This window comes from Prinia subflava, chromosome 19 (assembly GCF_021018805.1).
Source record: "Prinia subflava isolate CZ2003 ecotype Zambia chromosome 19, Cam_Psub_1.2, whole genome shotgun sequence".
Classification (NCBI taxonomy): Eukaryota; Metazoa; Chordata; class Aves; order Passeriformes; family Cisticolidae; genus Prinia; species Prinia subflava.
Window position 1 is genome coordinate 8,323,576 of NC_086265.1, and position 17,876 is coordinate 8,341,451.

The 17,876-nt window shown below is 61.0% G+C and overlaps 2 protein-coding genes across 5 annotated transcripts; both read left to right on the plus strand.

Moving 5' to 3' along the window:
* Positions 1-422: 422 nt before the first annotated feature.
* SLC25A1 (solute carrier family 25 member 1) lies at positions 423-14,364 on the plus strand. The gene is made up of 9 exons (XM_063416229.1): positions 423-608; positions 10,450-10,557; positions 10,670-10,769; positions 10,999-11,137; positions 11,620-11,704; positions 11,862-11,966; positions 12,338-12,453; positions 12,755-12,828; positions 12,924-14,364. The coding sequence occupies exons 1-9, from the start codon at positions 518-520 to the stop codon at positions 13,036-13,038; spliced, it is 933 nt and encodes a 310-aa protein (XP_063272299.1). The 5' UTR covers positions 423-517; the 3' UTR covers positions 13,039-14,364.
* Positions 14,365-14,505: 141 nt separating this feature from the next.
* LOC134560337 (somatomedin-B and thrombospondin type-1 domain-containing protein-like) lies at positions 14,506-17,872 on the plus strand. Of its 4 annotated transcripts, XM_063416227.1 has the most exons (6): positions 14,506-14,979; positions 15,691-15,873; positions 15,963-16,065; positions 16,492-16,622; positions 16,983-17,103; positions 17,197-17,712. In XM_063416227.1, exons 1-6 carry the CDS (start codon positions 14,568-14,570, stop codon positions 17,258-17,260), a joined length of 1,014 nt encoding a protein of 337 aa, XP_063272297.1. In that variant the 5' UTR covers positions 14,506-14,567; the 3' UTR covers positions 17,261-17,712. The 4 variants fall into 4 exon arrangements, with proteins under 4 accessions (XP_063272297.1, XP_063272295.1, XP_063272298.1 ...); XM_063416225.1 differs by having other exon boundaries at positions 14,506-15,873; positions 17,197-17,872; XM_063416228.1 differs by lacking the exon at positions 17,197-17,712 and having other exon boundaries at positions 16,464-16,622; positions 16,983-17,088.
* Positions 17,873-17,876: the final 4 nt, after the last annotated feature.

A 17,876-nucleotide genomic window follows, 5' to 3' on the forward strand; every position in this document is an offset into this window, starting at 1 on the left:
GCACTGGGCGTTCACATGCACTTCCTACCCCGGGAGTTCCTGGTCTCCGTTCCTCACTGAAACAGAAAGGATTCGAGCCAAGGGCCTGAGACGAACAATCCCTGCCTCTCCGTCCCTCGGCCCGCCGTGACCGCGCAGGAGCGCGCTGCTCTGCACCCTCGCTGACCGGGCTAGTCCCGGCCTAGGCGTGCCCGGGGGTGCTGATGCTGCCCGGGAGAGGAGGCGCTGCTGTCCGCGTCCCTCCGGCCGGGCCGGCGCCTCCCGGTGCCCACGGAGAGCCTTTCCCGGGGATTCCCGGGAGCGGGCTGAGCAGCCCCACTCCCGCTGCACCGAAGGCCGGGCCGGTCACGCTGCCGCTCTCCCGCCGCTCCCCGCGGAGCCGCTCCCGGGTCCCTCAGGCCGCCCCCGCCCCGCCCCGGCGAGGATGTGACGCCACGGGGCCGCCCCTCGCGGGCGCGGCTCTGAAATAGGGCTCGGCCGCCGCCGCGGGCAGCCGGAGCCGCGGAGCAGCGCGGCCATGCCCGTCCCCGCCGCGCCCCGCAGCCTGGCCGCCGCCGCCCCCGCCGGCAAGGCCAAGCTCACGCACCCCGGCAAGGCCATCCTGGCAGGTAAGGGGCTCCCGCCGCTCTCCCGGGGATGGGGCTCGCCCCGCCGCTGCCAGCGTGGGCATCCGGCTGGGCGGGGGCTGCCGGACCCGCCCCGGGGCGGTGGCGCTCCCGCAGGTGATGCTCCATCCCGGGACTGCCGCCCCTCTCCCGCTGCCCGCGAAAGGAGATCCCGCTGGACCGGGGTTTCCCTTGGGCTACAGCCAAAGAGCTCCCGCGGCTGCATCCCGAGCCTGGACTCTGGCTCTGGGGCTCCCGCTATCCACGGAGATCCCAGCATCGTGGCAGGCTGTTTCTGCAGCCGGTGGTCTGTTTCTGCGGCAGCCGGGGAGATGCTGGTGGGCTCGGACATGACACGGGGCGAGCGGCACTCGCGCTTTCAGCGGGGTTCAGCAGGAGGGAGCGGAACTGATGGCAGAGGCTGGTGGCAGCAAGGGCCCCACACGCTCCCCCGAGGGTGCTGTGGGACAGGGCTGAAGCAGCAGCAGTCGCTTGTCCTTGCCCCAGCTGTGTCCCACCGGCTGCGCTGATACAGCTCCTCTAAGGCTGCTTGGTCCCTCCTTTGTGCCTGAGCATCAGTCCCTGTGGATCGGGGCGTGTTTTCCCGTCCGGTTCTGACGCTCCCCGGGACGGAACCGGGCTCCGGGTGCGGCAGTAACGGCGGAGTTAACGGTCCGCTCCTGCCTGTGGCTGCTCCGAGCTCCGAGCTGAATGCAGTCCAACACAGTCGCAGCCTTGTTAAACTCCTTTGTAGCTGTTCATTAGCTCCCTGGTTTCTCCTGCCAGTCGCAGGACAATTCCCAGAGTGGAGATTAGCGTCTTTGTTTTGAAATGAGCCATCGCAGCCTCGACATGATTGGCATGTTTAGAGCTTTTGTGTTTGCCAGCCAATTCCCCCTCCTACGATCGTGCCTTTGTTTGTCTGTCCAGCTCCCTGCTCCCCTCCAAGGGCAGCGCTCCAGCCTCCGGCAGCGGGACCGGGCAGCGGCGGGGCTGTGCCCGCTCGGGAGCGGAGCGCTCCGGCCGTGCCCCGGCCCTGCCCCCGCCCTGGCAGCACCGGGAGCGCTGCCGGGGGTGGATGCCGCCGCTGGAGCGTGCACAAGGTGCCGGGGCCTCCCGGGGTCACGTCTCCGGGAGGGGACTGTGCCATCACTCGGCTGCCTGGCCGAAGGGCTGGGGCACAAGGAGGAGGCAGCCCCCAACGAGAGGGTGCCTTCTCGCTAGAGTGAACCCTTCGGTGAGACCAGGCTCCTCCTGAGCTCTGTGCCCCTCTCTGCTGCCCCACCTCAGAATGGGTTGGGTTTTTCAGGCTTCTTGACTTAAAGATCTTTTAAATAGGATTTAACCCAATTTTAGGATGGGAAGGACAGGATGTTTCCTCCTTGTGCATCCTTCCCAGTCCTTCCCAACTCGCTGTCCATTTACAATGAATGCATCAGGTTGTCACTGCCTGGACCAACATAGCAGGATACTTTCACAGATCTTGTGTAGATCTGTAATCAGGATCATCAGCTTACCAGAATCAGCCTCCTGTGAGAGAGGTTGCAGCAGACTTGCTCTGCTCCCCCCTGCCAGAAGTTGCAGTGGGTATGCCTGGAAGCTGTCCCGATGTAAAGCAGGGGACATGGTGCTCGTGGCCTTTGCCAGGTGCATAAAGCTGTATGTGCACCTGCCTGGGGGGAGCTTCTGGGCTCATGTGAGGCTGCAGAGGTAGAAGAAAGACCCTATTGAGATGCTGGTCTTCTCCTCACAGGCTTTAATCAGAGTAATTGGTTAATGGGCAGAAGTCCAGCCAAGTCTCTGTGGCATCTAATTGTATTAGAGAACCACAGAAATGGGAGAAAGCTGCTGTTAACTCCCTGAACCCTGGTCTGCTCAGCTCTCCAGCCCCTCGCTGGGGGATGCAGTGCTGTTTGTGGCTGTCTCTGCTGACTTTAAGGGGTTTGCTGATGCCCTCAGAGTTTCTCATCTGACATCTGTCTGCACAACAGGGGTGTGTGCTTCAAATCTCCGTGTTCTGGAGAGCTGGAGGTGTTAAGCTGGAACATTCCCGCTGTGCTTCGTCTGCCTGTGCTGGTGGAGTTAAATAAGCCATCATCCCACCCTGGGTGCATATCTGCTCCCAGACCCTGTGTGTAATTGGGATCCTGTGCCAGGGAGGCACAGCTCCCTCGGCTGCCCAGACCTCAGCAGGCTGGGGTTGGCTGTCTTCTGAAGAGATGCAAGTACAGCCCTGTCTGCCAAGTGCTCTTCTCCTTCAGTTGTCGCAACAGACAAAACGCAAGGTTAAAAATTAATTTGCTAATGGGCTCTCCTTTGTCCGAGCAGCTGTTGTGTGCCAAGCAGCACTTCACCTTGCAGTGACAACGCTGCTGGTGCCGCTGTGGCCATGTGTGGCCTGAGCACACAAAGGCAGCTCGGCCTTTTCTGCTGGGTAACAACCTGTTAGCAGGCAGGCCTGGGGCCCAGCCCTGTCTCCAGCCTCCCACAGCCAGCTTTCCCATTTTGTGCTGTGGTTTCCAAACAGCCCACCAGACTCCTGTCCCTCCCACCAGCGTCCTGAAGGGCTGGGTGCTGCTGGTCTACTGTGCTCCCAGCACAGGGCCACACTCCAGGGGGGAGCTTGAAATAAAGGCAGTTAAGTGGTGAGACAGGAATGCTGGTGGCAGAGCTGGTGGGACAGTCATCAGTCACCTCTGGGATTCCTGAGAGTGCTCCTTCCCTGGGTTTTTGGGTGACACATTGGGTCAGCTCAAGCCAGCCTCCAGTGTAGGCTATTTCCAGCCCAGCACAAATGGTCTTTGCCATTTGCAGGCAAACCCTCACACTCTGCCCTCCTCTTGAGAACTTTCCTCGTGGTTGGTAATGCTCATTTGATGAAAGGCTCTGCCTGCCCTCGCCAGAGTTAAGTACAGCCTTATTCTGTTTTTAGCCAGCTTTGAAGCCTGGGGTCTGCTCCCTCCCACGGAGAAGCCTGGCTCTCTGCATGGTATCTCTGCTCAGCCGGGGGCTGCTGCACAGTTGCTGTTCCTACCTACACCTAATCCTGCCTGGCCAGGGAGGCAGCACGCCTGGACGCTGTCCCTCACGGTGCTGGATTTGGAAAGAGCTCACGGGTTGGGGCTGCCTCCCTGGTGTTGGGTACCACTGGCAAACAGCAGTGATGTGCACCAGGTCCCAGGGGGAGCATGGGCAGGGAGAGGGACTGCAGGGAGAGAGGAGGGCCTGAAGGGAGCCCAGGCTCTCGAACAAAGCAGTAATTGGAGCTTCAGGTTCCTCTTCATTGTTAATCCTTGATATTATCTTTCTTAGGAAATGCTGTACCTGCAGAGGAGAGGAGTCGGGGACTGGCTGTGAAAGCTGAGACTTGCCTCTTGCAGAGCAGGTCTCCTTTCCCAAAAGTCCCAAGTCCATCTGGATTTCCTGGGCCATTGCTCTCAGGAGAGGGTGTGAGGGAGGTTGTGGTGCTGTGAATGGCTGTGGTCCAGCTCACTCCCTGATCTCGAGGTAGATGCCTGGTGCTCACAGCAGAGTGGGGGGTGTTTCCCTGTTCATGCTGGGCCAGATGGGGGCTGATCACAGCCAGGGGGAAAGATTGGTGAGCATGGAGAGAACCAGTCCTGCCAGGTCTGCTGGCCCTCAGTATATCACTCCTGGCTGTGGTTTCTCCTGCAGTTGCCTCCTGTGGCTGTCATCTCTTTAGGGAGTGGGGCACAAGGACCATGCTAGCCTTGAGTGAGTCCCTGGCTGCCTGGGAGCCCTCATGGGCTGCAGAGGAAACCTGTAAGAGCCCCAAGGCTCCTGGTGGGAGGAGGTCAGCCCCAGGGCCAGGAAACCACATTGGGGTCTCCCTTTGGTCTGAGTGGATTCTATGTGAGCTGGGGTTAACCCTGGGCTCTGAAATGTGAGTTTCTGAGATTTTCACATGCCTCATGCTCTGCTTGACATTCTGCAGGCAACCATTTTCTCTGGGTTGATGTAAATGATCGGAAGGAGTCGTCCGTCTTCCCGAGACGATGAGCACCAAGAGCTGACAGCTTGGGGATGTTGCAGTATCTCTCAGCTCTGACAGCCCCGTGTGGTGCATGCCAATGCAGCCTCCCTGCTCCTGCTTGTGCCCTGAGGTCTCAGGTCATCCCTTGACAGCAGGGATTGATTTTTTGGCCATTTCTCTCTCCCTGTGCTCCAGTGCTTGGTGCAGCAGTCACTTCCCTGTGCTTGGGCTGGGAGATCAGAGCCTGTCCCCAGGGAAGTGGCCATCCTGGCAGTGGCTCCTTCATCCAGCTACAGGGCTGTGTGGGGGAGTCATCCAACAGCCCTGGGCTCTGACATCAGCTCCCTGTTGCATGTCTTAAGAGAGGTTTTGACACTTGAAAAGTCAGTGTCTGAAGTTAAGTGGTGGGATGGCCAGGAGACAGCTCATGGTGACAAACCTGGGGCCTTGAGGTGTGCAGGGCAATGGGGAGAAGGTGACTTGAGCAGGACAAGGAACCTGGCAGTCCCCAAAGGTGGAATTGGCAGAGGCAAATTGGCAAAGGCAGAGGATGCTGTGACTGCAAGCACGGGGAAATGGCTTCTGCCATCACAGTCACAGCTGAGAAGTCTAAAATGTAATAATGATTAGTTGTCATATTGAGAAATAAATGCAAAGAGGTGATGAATGGGTGGGTTGTGAAAGGACAGCCTGTTCAAACAGGACAGTTCCAGTAAGATTCAGGACAAACGATTTCATCCCATCCTGGCGTTATCTGCAGCGCTGTTTGCGCTGGGCTGTTTACCCGCGGTGGCACAGGGTACTCAGGGGCACCTCTCGTGTTTGCCATTCTGTATCCCTGGGGGGTCAGACTGTCCCCAGTGCCTGTAGCACTCCCCCATGACCAAAGCTGAGTGTGTGTTCTGTGCTGGACATGCTGAACCCCTGTGCTCCCCACCACCTTGCCCCTGCCAGATGGGAGACCATCCTAACCCCAGCAGGGGCAGACACCCTCTGAGCCTGCTGACCTGCTGCAGGACATGGTTTTTCCCTTCTAACCAAAACACAGGTAAACTTCCCGCAGCCTGGTTTGGGGCAGCAGCCTTCCCCATCTCAGCCCTGAGTCAGACTCTTGGTGCCAGAGCTGCCCCCGTGGTGGTTTTCCACAAGGATGTGGTGAAGGGCCGTCCGTGGCCGGAGGGAGGGCAGTGCTGGAGCTCTGCCGGGAGCCGCCCGTCCTGCAGGGCTGCAGCCCCAGCGAGGCTCCTGCCTGCTCCAGTTTCACAAGATGGGCCGCGGTGGGAAGTGCTGGCAGGGTGGGGCTGTTAGACCCGTTCCACCGCTCAGGCAGGGCACGATTGCTCCACTGATGGATGGTGCAGAGCAGCCTGGATGGCTGCCAGGGGGGTTGGTCCCTCGGTGTCTGGCTGCAGAGACCTGTCACAAGCTGTTGGATGGTATTTCTGCCTTCCCGGTTCATAGCAGCCTGATGGCCTTTGGTTCTTGGAGGTTTTTCCCCCCCTTATTTCCTCATCTCCAAAAGCTGTGTTGGCTAATGGGAAAGGGCACCAAGGCCCCTTGTGAGAGTGCTGCGTACTGTAAGCACAGCACCCAGGAGCTGGGCAGGATTGCACCCTGTGCCCGTAGTGTGTGCTCCGGGGCAGCTGCTCCTCTCACCCCATCCTGCTGCACCTTCTGCTTGTGGGCTGGGAGCCCCCACACTGGGGAGCCCCCACAGTGGGGAGCTCAGGGCTCAGCTTCCACTGGGAGCCTGTTTGTGCCTTCCCACCATCCTCAGCCACCCGGCTGGGAGAGCTCTGCTGCTTTGCTTCCAGACCCTTAGGAACAATTCCCTCTGGCCTGAAAGGATCCTAACGAACCTGAAGTTAAAAGGTGCTTTTTAGATGGAAATCAGGTGCTGGTATGTCAGCATGTGAAATTACTCTTAAAAAGGAGAGACTGAAGTTGCTCCCCGGGTGCTCACTTCTCATCAGAGCTGCACAGAGCCCTGCTGCTCCATCACTCTGCAGGAGCAGGATGCTTTTACAGACACAGCCACTTGCAGGAGTGGCAGAGGGGCCAGTGCCACCTCCTGCCCCTCTGTGGCTCCCAGACAGGGCAGTGGGTGTTTGTTGGGGCACTTGCCTCTGGGTAGGAGCTTGCATGGGCTGACAGTGCCAGTCCTGGCGGCACAGCCTCGGTTTGTGTCAGTCCTGGGGCTCTGCTTGTCTTCCCCATCGCAGCTGCATCGCCCCCCTTCAGCACTGCCCTGGCTCTGAGCTGGGTCCCTGGGTCGGGGTGGTCAGTGGTGTCCCAGGAGCTGAACCTGTGTGTGCTGGTGCCATCACGTGTTGTGTGAGCTCTGCAGGGGCAGCACCCTCCCACTGTCCCCAGAAACCCTCTTCTCCCTCCTGCCAGCTCTCCCCAGCCGTGCCCAAGGGCTGTGGGTGTGTCACCGAAGGACAGCCTCCTCGGGCCTCTCTGCCGGGGAGAGCTGAACTTTTTCTGCACAAACTATGCCGGGGTGTTTTTCCCTTCTCCCCCTTCCCGCTGAGCCTGCAGCAGCAGGATAGCTGGCAGCTGAGCACTTGCAGGCTTGCTGCAGGCAGGGAGCCATTCCTGGTGCTGGGAGTGGGATCCCCCCGCCGGGGGCACCTTCCCGGGGCCGGGCAGAGCGACCTTCCCTGAAGGACGTTCCCTCTGCTCTGGCTCTGCTCATCCAGCCAGCAGCCACAGCCTTGGCCCGGCAGTGCTGCTGCCCCTCATGCCCTTTCACCTCCTGAGTGCTGCTGTTCCTGCTGACTCCACGGTGTTGCAAGAGCTGGAGCTGCTGTTTAAAGTCCGGGTAAACAGGTTGCAAAGTCCCTGCAGCCCTGGAGAGGGAGAGGATTGGACAAAGCTGCTGCTCGTGGGCAGTGGAGTGATTTATTTGCATAGCATGAGGTTTCTTTCTGCTGGGGTAGAACTGTGTGGGGAGAGGAGATGACAGCAGAGCAGGACCTCTGATGGATCTTGCTTCCAGGGGGCTGCAGGGCAGGTGGCCTGTGCCACCCTGTCTCTCTGTGGGCAAAAGAAAATGGATTTAAATTGCCACAAGTCATGGAGTGTGTCCAGAGTCTCTGCTCTGTGCAACTTCCCATGGGATTTGAGGCCAGAACAGCACTGGGGAACAGGGAGGGGCCTGGCAGCATGGGTGCCCTGTTCTTCATCCTTGGCTGCATGAAGAGCCCCAGAGGCTGCCAGTTCCCAGGAACACCACGCTGTGCCTTTGCTGGGCTCCTGTGGATGGCTTTGCCCGTGGGATGCTGGGCAGAGCCTCTGCCTCCCCTGCATGCAGGTGTGCCTGCTGGGGCTGTGAGCAGGTTGCAGGAGGTGCAGCACCTCTCCCTGTCGCATTTGGTGTGGCTGCCATGAGCTCAGCTGCTGATTGCCCCTGCACTGCTGCTTGTCCTGGGTGCTTCCCTGCTGTCTGGCTCCTGGGTGTGCTGGGGCAGGAGCTGGTGCTGGGGGACTGAGACAGAACAAATATTTATGGCACTTAGAAAAAGTCCAGCACTTCAATTCTGCAGTGCAGGAGGGAGGGAAGTGGCCCTGGCAGCACCGGGGGTGTTTGTGTGGCTGTGGTGGCGTGAGGCTGGTTGCACGGTGGAGTGTGGCAGTGTGGAGAGGTGCCAGCTGGTGCTCAGCTTTTTGGGGACTGCTGCACCCAGCTGGAGGACACTGCTCCTCATCGAGCTGCTCTCTGGGGCCTGCCAGCTGCTCCTGCAGGAGCTGTTTGTGTTTGCAGGAGAAATTAGTGTTTGGCCAGCCCCCTGCCATGGGACCTGCAGTGTCTGCCACTCTGAGGGACACACCAAGGGTAGGAGAGGATGGAGGGGGCAGCAGGGGTGCTCTGGGGACCCTGGGGATGGTGGCTGTCCCCCTGTGATGCCCCAGGGGAGCTGTTGGCTGGCTGCAGTGCAGTGAGCTGCCCCTGCGTGTTCTTCCCACACTCCCAGAGCACCGGGTGCTGCGGAGGCGTCAGGGCTGGCAGCGGTCAGTGCCTCCTCCTGAGAAGCGCCTGCCTGGGCTGGGCTGGGCTGGGCAGCTCCAGCCCCCCTGGGAACACAGGGGGAAACAAGGAGCCTTTGTTTGCTGTGGAGAGCTGGGCTGGCCTCTCGCCCCGTCCCCACGGGGCTGGGATGCTGCCCGGCTGGGCTGGCGTGTCCTGCCTTGGGTACTCAGTGCCACGGTGTCCCCACCCCTGCCGTGCCAGTGGCAGGGGTGGGATGCTCTGAGCACCGAGCTGAGCTTTGCATTGGCCCAGCTGTGTTGGGGCTGGCCTGCTCTTGGCTCCCTGGGTAAGACGAGGCAGCCCAGTGCTTTTTGTGCCTGGGGGGAAAAACCAGCATAAGGCTGTTTTAAGGTGGGTGCTGCTCAGCTGCTGGAAGGAATATGGGGAGGCAGCTTTCCCCCTCCCTCTAGAAGGACTGGGCTGAGAGGAGGTGGCAGTGCTCCTGAGGATGCCAGTTGCCAGTGGCACCGACGGGGGGAGCTGGCAACACCAGAGAGATCCCTTGCGTATGTGGAGGCCATGCAGAAGAAATGCGACTTTCTCACAAAGTCTGCTGGTCCAAGGAGTTGGTGCTGGCTGCTGTTGTCACGGGGAGCAGCCATGGGCCGTGCTGTCCCCTATCAGCATCCTGTTACGGGGGTACTTTGGGGGGTGATAAGCAGAGCTGTGCCACGTGGCACCAGCCTGTGCTTCACTGCAGGGCAGGATAACAACCACTCACCCAGCCCCAGCCTCTCCTGCAGAGGCAGTGTGTTCCTTGCTGGGGTGTCCCCTGGGCCTGGGGGGGCTGCAGGCCTGGCAGTGGGGGCCACAGACCTGCTGAGTCACACCCAGGACATGGCCAGGCTGGAGGATCCACTGGAGGCTGTATAGGAGACTGGGAGCTGCCAGCCCAGCTGACCACTCACTGTGCCCCAGCCCGAGGGCTGGAGCATGGTTCACCTTCCCTGCGCAGGCAGCAGGGAGATCCTCGGGGAGCTCAGGGTGGTGTTGACCCCAGTGGCAGCGCCCTGTGCCATGTCCTGGGCTGAGCAGGGTTGTGAGCCCTGGGGGAGCTCAGCCCTGTGCTTCCTCCTGGTGCCGGCACAAAGGGCTCCTGCTGCTCGGCAGGACCTGGCTGTCCTTTGATGTGAGGAAGCTCTGTGACCCGCGCTGGCCGGATGGGCTGAGCCCAGCTCCCCAGCACTGCTGGCCCCAGCTGCAAGGGCTGCAGCCACGCTGAGGAGAGCCCAGAGCTGAGAGCCAGCATCCCTTGCTGCCCGGGCCGGCAGGAGAGGCTGCAGCCGCTGTAATCAGTGCCCAGCAGCCGCCGCCGCGGGGGCCCGGGGCAGCCAGACAGGCTTGATGGTGATTGTGCCTCCTGCTGGCACAGCCGGGCCTGCAGGATGGCTCCTGCTGCTGTGGGGAGTGGTGCTGGGCCTGCTGCAGCACTGCTGCGTTTGTACATCCCAGTGCTGCAGCTCCCCTGGAGGTGTGAGGCTCCAGGGAGGGAGAGGTGTCTTTGAGGGACAGCACACCAAACAGGCAGCCATGGCTGCGGGGTTTTGCCCTGTTCTTCCCACCCCTTTGCCCAGTGTTCCCGACAGCTCTTGCCATGGCAGGGCAGTGATGCCCATGCAAGGCACCAGGCTGGCACAGGGCCCTGCTGCTGCGTGGAGTCCTCGGGGTTTTGGTGAGGACAGGGATATCGTGTCCCAGCCCAGACCTGGCTGCCAGAGAGGTCCCAGGCTCAGCTGTCATGGAGCTGAGAGCAGCCATGTGGCACTGGAGGGGCACAATCCTGCTCCTGCCTCAGTTTCCCTTCCTCCCCCATGCAGGTGGCCTGGCTGGAGGGATCGAGATCTGCATCACATTTCCTACTGAGTATGTGAAGACACAGCTGCAGCTGGATGAGAAGGCAAACCCTCCCCGCTACAAGGGCATCGGTGAGCAGCCCCTCTCTGGGTTGGGCTCCTGGGGGGCCTGGCTGGCGCTGCAGGGCGGTGCTGGGGGTGCTGGGCTGGCGGGTGACAGCGGCACCGCTGTGCTCTGCCGCAGGGGACTGTGTGAAGCAGACTGTCCGTGACCATGGCATCCGGGGGCTGTACCGGGGGCTCAGCTCGCTGCTGTACGGCTCCATCCCCAAGGCTGCCGTCAGGTACGTGCCCCCGGGGCAAGGGGTGAGTAGGGGGAGCCCCCAGCAGCAGCAAACAAGGGGGTGGCTTTGCCCTCGGTGTTTCCACTGGCATTTTATCGAAGCCGTGTGGCTTCCCAGGCGGGGAGGGTCCTCTCACAGGGTGTGCAGCTGCTCCTGGAGACAGACCCGGAGCCAGGGGGTGCAGACCCCCGTCCGGGTGCCCAGGGGTTAGCACATGGCTCCTTTGCAGGTTCGGGATGTTCGAGTTCCTCAGCAACCAGATGAGAGACGAGCAGGGGCGGCTGGACAGCACGCGGGGCCTCATCTGCGGGCTGGGGGCTGGCGTGGCTGAGGCCGTGGCCGTGGTTTGCCCCATGGAGACTGTGAAGGTGGGTGGCTGTGGCTGCCACTGTCCCCTGCCTTGGCACTCCTCGCTGGGCTGGGCTGGGAGGTGGCAAAACCCAGGGATGCCCAACTTCTGGGGACCTGAGGGCTGCATGCATTTACCCAACACAGTTTTGTAGGCCAGGATCTGATGTTGGAAAACCCTGTGGAGGTCTAGTCAGGTGGCTCTGGCCTGTTTCCCACTCCAGGGAGGAGCCCCACACCCAGGAGCTGTCTTGTCACCCGTTTTATGAGTGGAAGCCCCACCTGTCTGCTTGCAGCAGCAGTTTCCCAGGTTTTCCTTTGCACAATGCACTGCTGGCCATGGGCACAGGCTTCCCCCCGATCTCTCCCGGAGCTGCCTGGCTGCATGGGTCAGCTCTGGTCCTGGGACTGTCCCTGGGACAAAGCAGGAGATGGCCAACAGCCCTTGGGGCCATCACATCTGCATTACCTCAGCCAGGACAAGTGCATCATCTCCTCGTAGGTGAAGTTTATCCATGACCAGACCTCTCCCAACCCCAAATACCGTGGTTTCTTCCATGGCGTCCGGGAGATCGTTCGGGAACAGGGTGAGTCCCAGGAAAGCAGCACCCTGACTCCCTGAGTACTGCCATGCCGTGGGGACGGGCTGGAGGTGGGCATGGGCACAGCCTGGGACAGGTGGCCTGGGGAGACTTTTCTGTGCCACTTGAGGCTGGTCTCCCCTCCAACACCCTCTTCTTGCAGGACTGAAGGGGACCTACCAGGGCTTGACTGCAACCGTCCTCAAGCAAGGATCTAACCAGGCCATCCGCTTCTTCGTCATGACCTCCCTCAAGAACTGGTACAAAGGTACGGTGCCCTGGCCCCCAGCCCTCCCTGGCTGTGCCTCTGGCTCCTCAGCCCTTGGGAGCTGGGATGGTTTTTCCATCCACACACCCCCTGTTTCTCATGGCTCAGTCACTTTGGAGGATGATTAATACCAGGGTGGGGTGGCACCAGCCTGTGGGGCTGAGGGTCCTAGTGCTGGAGCATCACTTTCACACCCACCCTGAGCCCTGCGGTGCAGCGTGGGCTGTGTGGGGCAGGTGCTGCTGGGTGCCCAGCTCAGCACTGCATCCTGGTCACAGGCAGCCAGACCTGGGACCTTCCTTGCAGGCTCCCTTGGGAATGTACATGGGAAACCCACCACCACTCTGCCCTCAACCTCTCTTCCTTCCCAGGGGACAATCCCAACAAGGTCATGAACCCCTTAGTAACAGGGGTGTTTGGAGCCATTGCTGGAGCTGCGAGTGTCTTCGGCAACACCCCCTTGGATGTGGTGAAGACCAGGATGCAGGTACAGTGCCAGGGCCTGTGTGACAGTGCTCTGTGTGCAGCAGGCTGGGGCACCCACTGCCTGGCAGCTGTTTCATGCAGTCCCCGGGGCAGGCACACGAGGTTTGGTTTGGGAGATGTCTGGGATTGCTCCTGAGCCATGGGGAGTGTTTTTGTGGATGTGGGGACATCCCTGTGGGGTCTGATGTCCTGCAGCAGTGGAGAGAGATCAGTTCCTCATGGCACACCCCCAGCTCTGTGCCTCCCCCTGAAATCCTCCTGATGCAGCTCTGGCCTCTGATCCTGCGTTTCCCTTCCCGCAGGGGCTGGAAGCGCACAAGTACAAGAACACCTGGGACTGCGCCTACCAGATCATGAAGCACGAAGGGCCCCTGGCGTAAGCTCTGCCCTGGGGGTGGCTGCTGGGTGGAGGGGCAGGGAAGGGGCTGTGAGGGGACCCAGCCCCACGGCCCCCCTCTCTATCCCTGGCAGGTTTTACAAGGGTACAGTGCCTCGCTTGGGCCGTGTGTGTCTTGACGTGGCCATCGTCTTCATCATCTACGACGAGGTGGTCAAATTCCTCAACAAGGTGTGGAAAACGGACTGAGGGGCCGGGCCAGGCAGCCCCTGCCTCCCGTGCTCTGCAGGGCCTCAGCTGGAGAGCAGAGACCAAACCCACACCCACCTGCGGCGCCGCTGGGGCCAGGTCTGCCCTGCACACCCAAACCTGGCCACCTTTACCTTTAGGAACAGGCCCTGGAGCAAGTTAAATTACTAGTTGTCTGCTGAAAGAGCAGGGAGGGAGCAGCATCCCACCATCCCAACCCCCAGCATCCCGGTCATGCTCACCCCAGTCTCCTGGTGACACTTTCCCCCAGCCCCACATCAGCTGTGTGTGCTGCTTAACCAGGCTGTGATGTCCTTTGGATAGTGGCCTTGGGGCTCCCAGCAGCCAGGAGCTCCTGACTGCCAGGGGAGCAGCTCTTTTGGGGGTGCTGAGAGCCCCCTCGAGCCATATGAGTGCAATGCCAAGCTGTACATCACAAGCTGACAATGGGGCTGAGGCCACTGGCAGGGTCACAGCAGCTCTTGGAGGGGGCCCAACAGCCCTGCACCCCCTGGGATGGGAGGGCAGTGACCCCCTGCTGTGACCCCAAGCTCCCTCCTCCCTCCCTGCCAGCACCAAGACCACCAGTGTGCAACATCCCATCCCATCCCATCCCATCCCATCCCATCCCATCCCATCCCATCCCATCCCATCCCATCCCATCCCATCCCATCCCATCCCATCCCATCCCATCCCATCCCATCCCATCCCATCCCATCCCAGGGATCCTGCTCAGCCCCGGGCTGCTGAGCAGCGGTTGCCCAAAATTGCACATACAGCCAGGCCTTTAGTTGTGCTCGCTGTGGGCTGGGGTTGGGGTGAGCCGGGTGCCCCTCGCCTGCCGTTTACAGCCGAGGGGCGTGTGCCAGCCAGGGCGGGGGGCTGCAGCCCCACGCCGCAGGCTTGGCCCCTCGGCCAGGGGTGCAAACCCCTTTCTTCTGCCACATTCCCCGCGTCTGCCCTCCCGCCGCCTCTCCGTGGTGCCGTAGGTGATCTCGTAGCTTTTGGAGCTTCACGCTGACTCACTAACACCCATAGCCGTGGGGCTGGAGCCCTGCCCTGCTCGTGCCAGGCTGGCCCCACTGGATTTGTGCCAAATTTCTCCCTGAGGGAGCTGGAGATGCAGGAGCCAGGGCTCAACCCATCCCTCCTCCCTCTCGTAGCCAGCGATGAGCTCAGCCTTAACACAGGAGGGTGAAGGAGGAAAGCCTGGGCACGGTTTACCTGCGGCTTTCGGCTCTGAAGCCAGTGAGGGTTGCATTAGGTTTTTTTTTTATTATTATTCTGTTTTACATTCGCAATTTGAATAAAATCAGTCTGGCTTTAGCAGCTGTGTTGGTGTCCGGGCTGTGCTGAGTGGGCAGTGAGTGGCTCCTGCCCCGTGGGTGGGGGACAGGGCTCCCCGTCACGCCAAGATTGTGCTCTTGGGGCAGCGTCGGCTCCAACCCAGCAGTGCCAATCACGGATGCTCCCAGGCAGGGTTGTGTTGTCTCACGCACAGTGCTCCATTAATAACCCTGGTTAATTGTATGAAGTCCTTGCCCTGCCGTGGAGCCGAGGGGCGGTGGAGCAGAAGGGAACGGGCTTTGTCCCCCCGCCCAGCCCGGGGGCGGTGCGGCACGGCCGGAGCTCCCACCGGCACAGCCCCCGCTCCTCATCCAGCGAGGCAGAGCCGTCATCCCGGTGCCTCGCAGGCTCCCGGTGCCGTGCGGGGCTCGCAGGCTCCCGGAGCCATGCGGGTCGCGCTGCTCTGGGCGGGCTGGCTGCTGGCCGCCGCCTGCCTGGCTTGTGCCACGGGCAGCTGCCGGCACCGCTGCTGCCCCGGCAGGAACAACGCGTGCTGGGCCCCCGGCGCCCGCCGGGCTCGCTGCTACTGCGACTCGTACTGCCAGAGGACCGGGGACTGCTGCCAGGACTACCTGGCCACGTGCCGCCGCGCCGGTGAGTGCCGGAGGGGACGGCGGTGACCGCGCCTGGGGACACCGGCCCGGGCTGCTGTGCTCGGTGGCGAGTGTTGGCTGTTGCCTGTTAGCCCCGTACTTTGAGTGGTAACAGGGTGTGCCTGGGGATGCCGGCTGGGCGGGATTTGGAGCAGTGTCCCAGCTGTGCCCTTTTTTCCATGCTGGATGTCTGGCTGGCCCCAGTGCAGTGGGAGAGCCCGCAGGGGTGGCCTCTGCTCTGCGGCTGATGGTAGCGCTGTCACTGCAAGCCAGTGTGGGACAAGCCCCGGTGCCACCTCTGCTACTGTCACAGGCAGTGCCTTGCACGGGGACAGGGAACCGGGGTCTGCACTGAGGGTGCCAAACAGGGCTCATGGGCCTGGGGAGTGCAGAGCCAGCCTGCCCTGGGGACCCAAATCTGGGCAGGCAGGCGCTGGCCACGGCCCCCTGGACAATTGCAGCAGTCAGCCCTTCCTAATCTCCGGGGAGATTAGCAGGGTCCCAGCTCAGCGCGATGCACACAGGGATAAAGTCCTGCGGAAGCAGCTCACAATGCCCCTGCGCTGGCAGGGTCAGGGGAGAGCGGCTGCTGGGGTCACTCTGGCCCTTGCCCTTCCTCCCCTCTCCCTGTCCCCGGTGCTGCATCTTCCCTGCTCTGCTCTTTCCACTGCTGATGACACTGACTCTCCTCCCTCTCCTCCGTCCCTGGCAGCGGTGGGCTGTGCCGTGGGGCCCTGGGGGCCGTGGAGCGGGTGCAGCTCCCGGTGCGGGGCTGGCAGCCGGGCCCGCAGCCGCCAGGTCACTGTGCCGCCCCGGCACGGAGGGGATCCCTGTCCTGACCTCAAGCAGCGCCGCGGCTGCCTGGGGCAGCACCCGACCTGCGGCACGGCCAAAGGTAACGCGGGCTGTCCGCTGCCCTCCTGCGTGCTCGTCCCCTGTGCTGCCGGCCCGGGGTGTCTTTAACCATCCCCGTGCCCCTCACAGCTGCTCTTCTGCCGGAGGTGGCCAAGATAGTGCCCAGGGCCTTCAGCCAGGATTTCAGAGATCCCTGGCGAAGAGCTGGGCTGCCGCTGCCGGAGCCCTCTGGGTACGTGTGGAGTCGGGCCGCTCTGTAACGCCCCCCTCCCCAAAGCCGGGACCCCTTCCTGCACCCCCCTGCGGCCACGGCCCCTTTGCACCCCCAGACCCAGGCCCTTTTTGCTTCCCCAAGCCATTCCTTTTCTCCCTGCCCCAAACCACGACCCATTGCACCCCCATACATAACCACGGCCCTTCGCATGCCCCACACAACCATCATCCTTCCCGCTCCCCAAACCAGGATCCCTCCGCACCATTACCCTTCTCACCTCCCCAGCCAAAGCCCCTCTGCCACCCCCCAAACCCACATCCCCTTTATACCCAAACCCATCAAAACCCCACCACGACCTCTGCCCTACCTCCCGCCCACCATTTCCCCTCTTTTCTCCTCCCATTCCCCCTGCCCAGCTCCTGCGGCTATTTCCGCCTGGCGCAGGTGGGAGCCCCGTGCCGCGGGCACGCCTGGAGCCGCGGGCTGCGCCGGGGCCAGCGGGTGTGTGTGCAGTGCTGGGGGAACCCGTCCCGCCGCCGCCCCCACTGCACCGGGCACGGGCTGCCAGGAGCCAGGTGGGTGCTAATTTGTGCCATCCCCACCCTGGGATCTCGCCCTGCCTCTAAGGCATTCTCCTTTTATACTGTAATTATAATATTTGTATACAAAGCTATAATTACGTTAAAATATGCCACAATAATATAGCATACCATCATATTATTAAATGAATCAATATTACTGCCTATAAACCAAGATTATAATGTAAAAATAAACATATTTAAATAGAATAGAATATCTCTGTTGAAAGGCACATACAAAGATCATCTAGTCAAACTGCCATTATAATATATATATAATATATATAACTATACTTGATTTTAAAAAATTGTATTTATTAATGGCACACCCCAGTTCTCACTGATTCTCCCTTCCAGGACATTTTGGGTGGCTGCTTCTGTGGTGGGGTGCCAAGGCTCGTGGGTGCAGGAGGGCCTGCAGGAGGGCTGTGTCTGCTCCCAACCAGCTCTCATCTTCGTGTAGGATCCCCCTGGGAAGGTGAGCTGAGCCTCCCCATGGCACCACTCCTTGCTGGGGAGGTGGGGACTGAAATAAAAATGTGGTCTCTTTCATAATTTCACCCTCCTGCAGGTTTGCTGCTCACCCTTGGTGCCAGCTCCCTCTGTTTTCCATTAAATATTTTGCTGAAGAATGAAAAAACCCTTCTTATAAAGACTAAAAATAAGGGAATTGCTAAAGTGTGGTGATTAATGGTAGAAGAACAGCATGATGAGGTTGAGTCTGGGTGAGAAGAGCATGTGGCGGTGACAGGGTGTGATGATGTCACAGCCATGACATCGTACTTTCAAGGACCTGCAGCTGGCAAGGACGTGAGGATGAGGCAGCATCCTTCCTCTTGTCTGAGCTCACTCCCTGCAGCATCAGGTAAGCCATGCAGGGCCGTGCAGCCCTGCTGGGCTTTGCAGGGAGAAGCTAAGCAGACACCCAAAGCCTGCTCGTGGGCGATGGTGCCGGTGTCCAGTTCCAGCCGTGGGGCTCGCCAGCCTGCACTGCAAGGAATGGGGCTGGGCTGGGTGGTGCTGCTGCCCTTCCCCACTCCTCACCAGCACAACACGACCTTGCTGGGGGGTTCCCTGCTCCAGCTTTGGGTGGCTGGAGCACACTTTGGTACCACAACCTGTGCTGGGAGCATGTGCCATGCTGGATCTTGCTCCGCTGCAGCCAGTGGCTGTTGCCTGTTTGCTGCCCCAGGACAGGTTTGGCTCCTGCAGCCCGTTCTCACACCACCCTCCTGGGCAGGGGAATTAAAA

Coding starts and splice junctions, on each gene's coding strand:
- LOC134560337 (XM_063416225.1), top strand. CDS start 15,165: ATGTCTGGCTGGCCCCAGTGCAGTGGGAGAGCCCGCAGGGGTGGCCTC. Junction 16,623..16,982: donor CACGGGCTGCCAGGAGCCAG/GTGGGTGCTAAT, acceptor TCTCCCTTCCAG/GACATTTTGGGTGGCTGCTT. Junction 17,104..17,196: donor TGTAGGATCCCCCTGGGAAG/GTGAGCTGAGCC, acceptor ACCCTCCTGCAG/GTTTGCTGCTCACCCTTGGT.
- SLC25A1 (XM_063416229.1), top strand. CDS start 518: ATGCCCGTCCCCGCCGCGCCCCGCAGCCTGGCCGCCGCCGCCCCCGCC. Junction 10,770..10,998: donor ATCCCCAAGGCTGCCGTCAG/GTACGTGCCCCC, acceptor GCTCCTTTGCAG/GTTCGGGATGTTCGAGTTCC. Junction 12,829..12,923: donor AAGCACGAAGGGCCCCTGGC/GTAAGCTCTGCC, acceptor TATCCCTGGCAG/GTTTTACAAGGGTACAGTGC.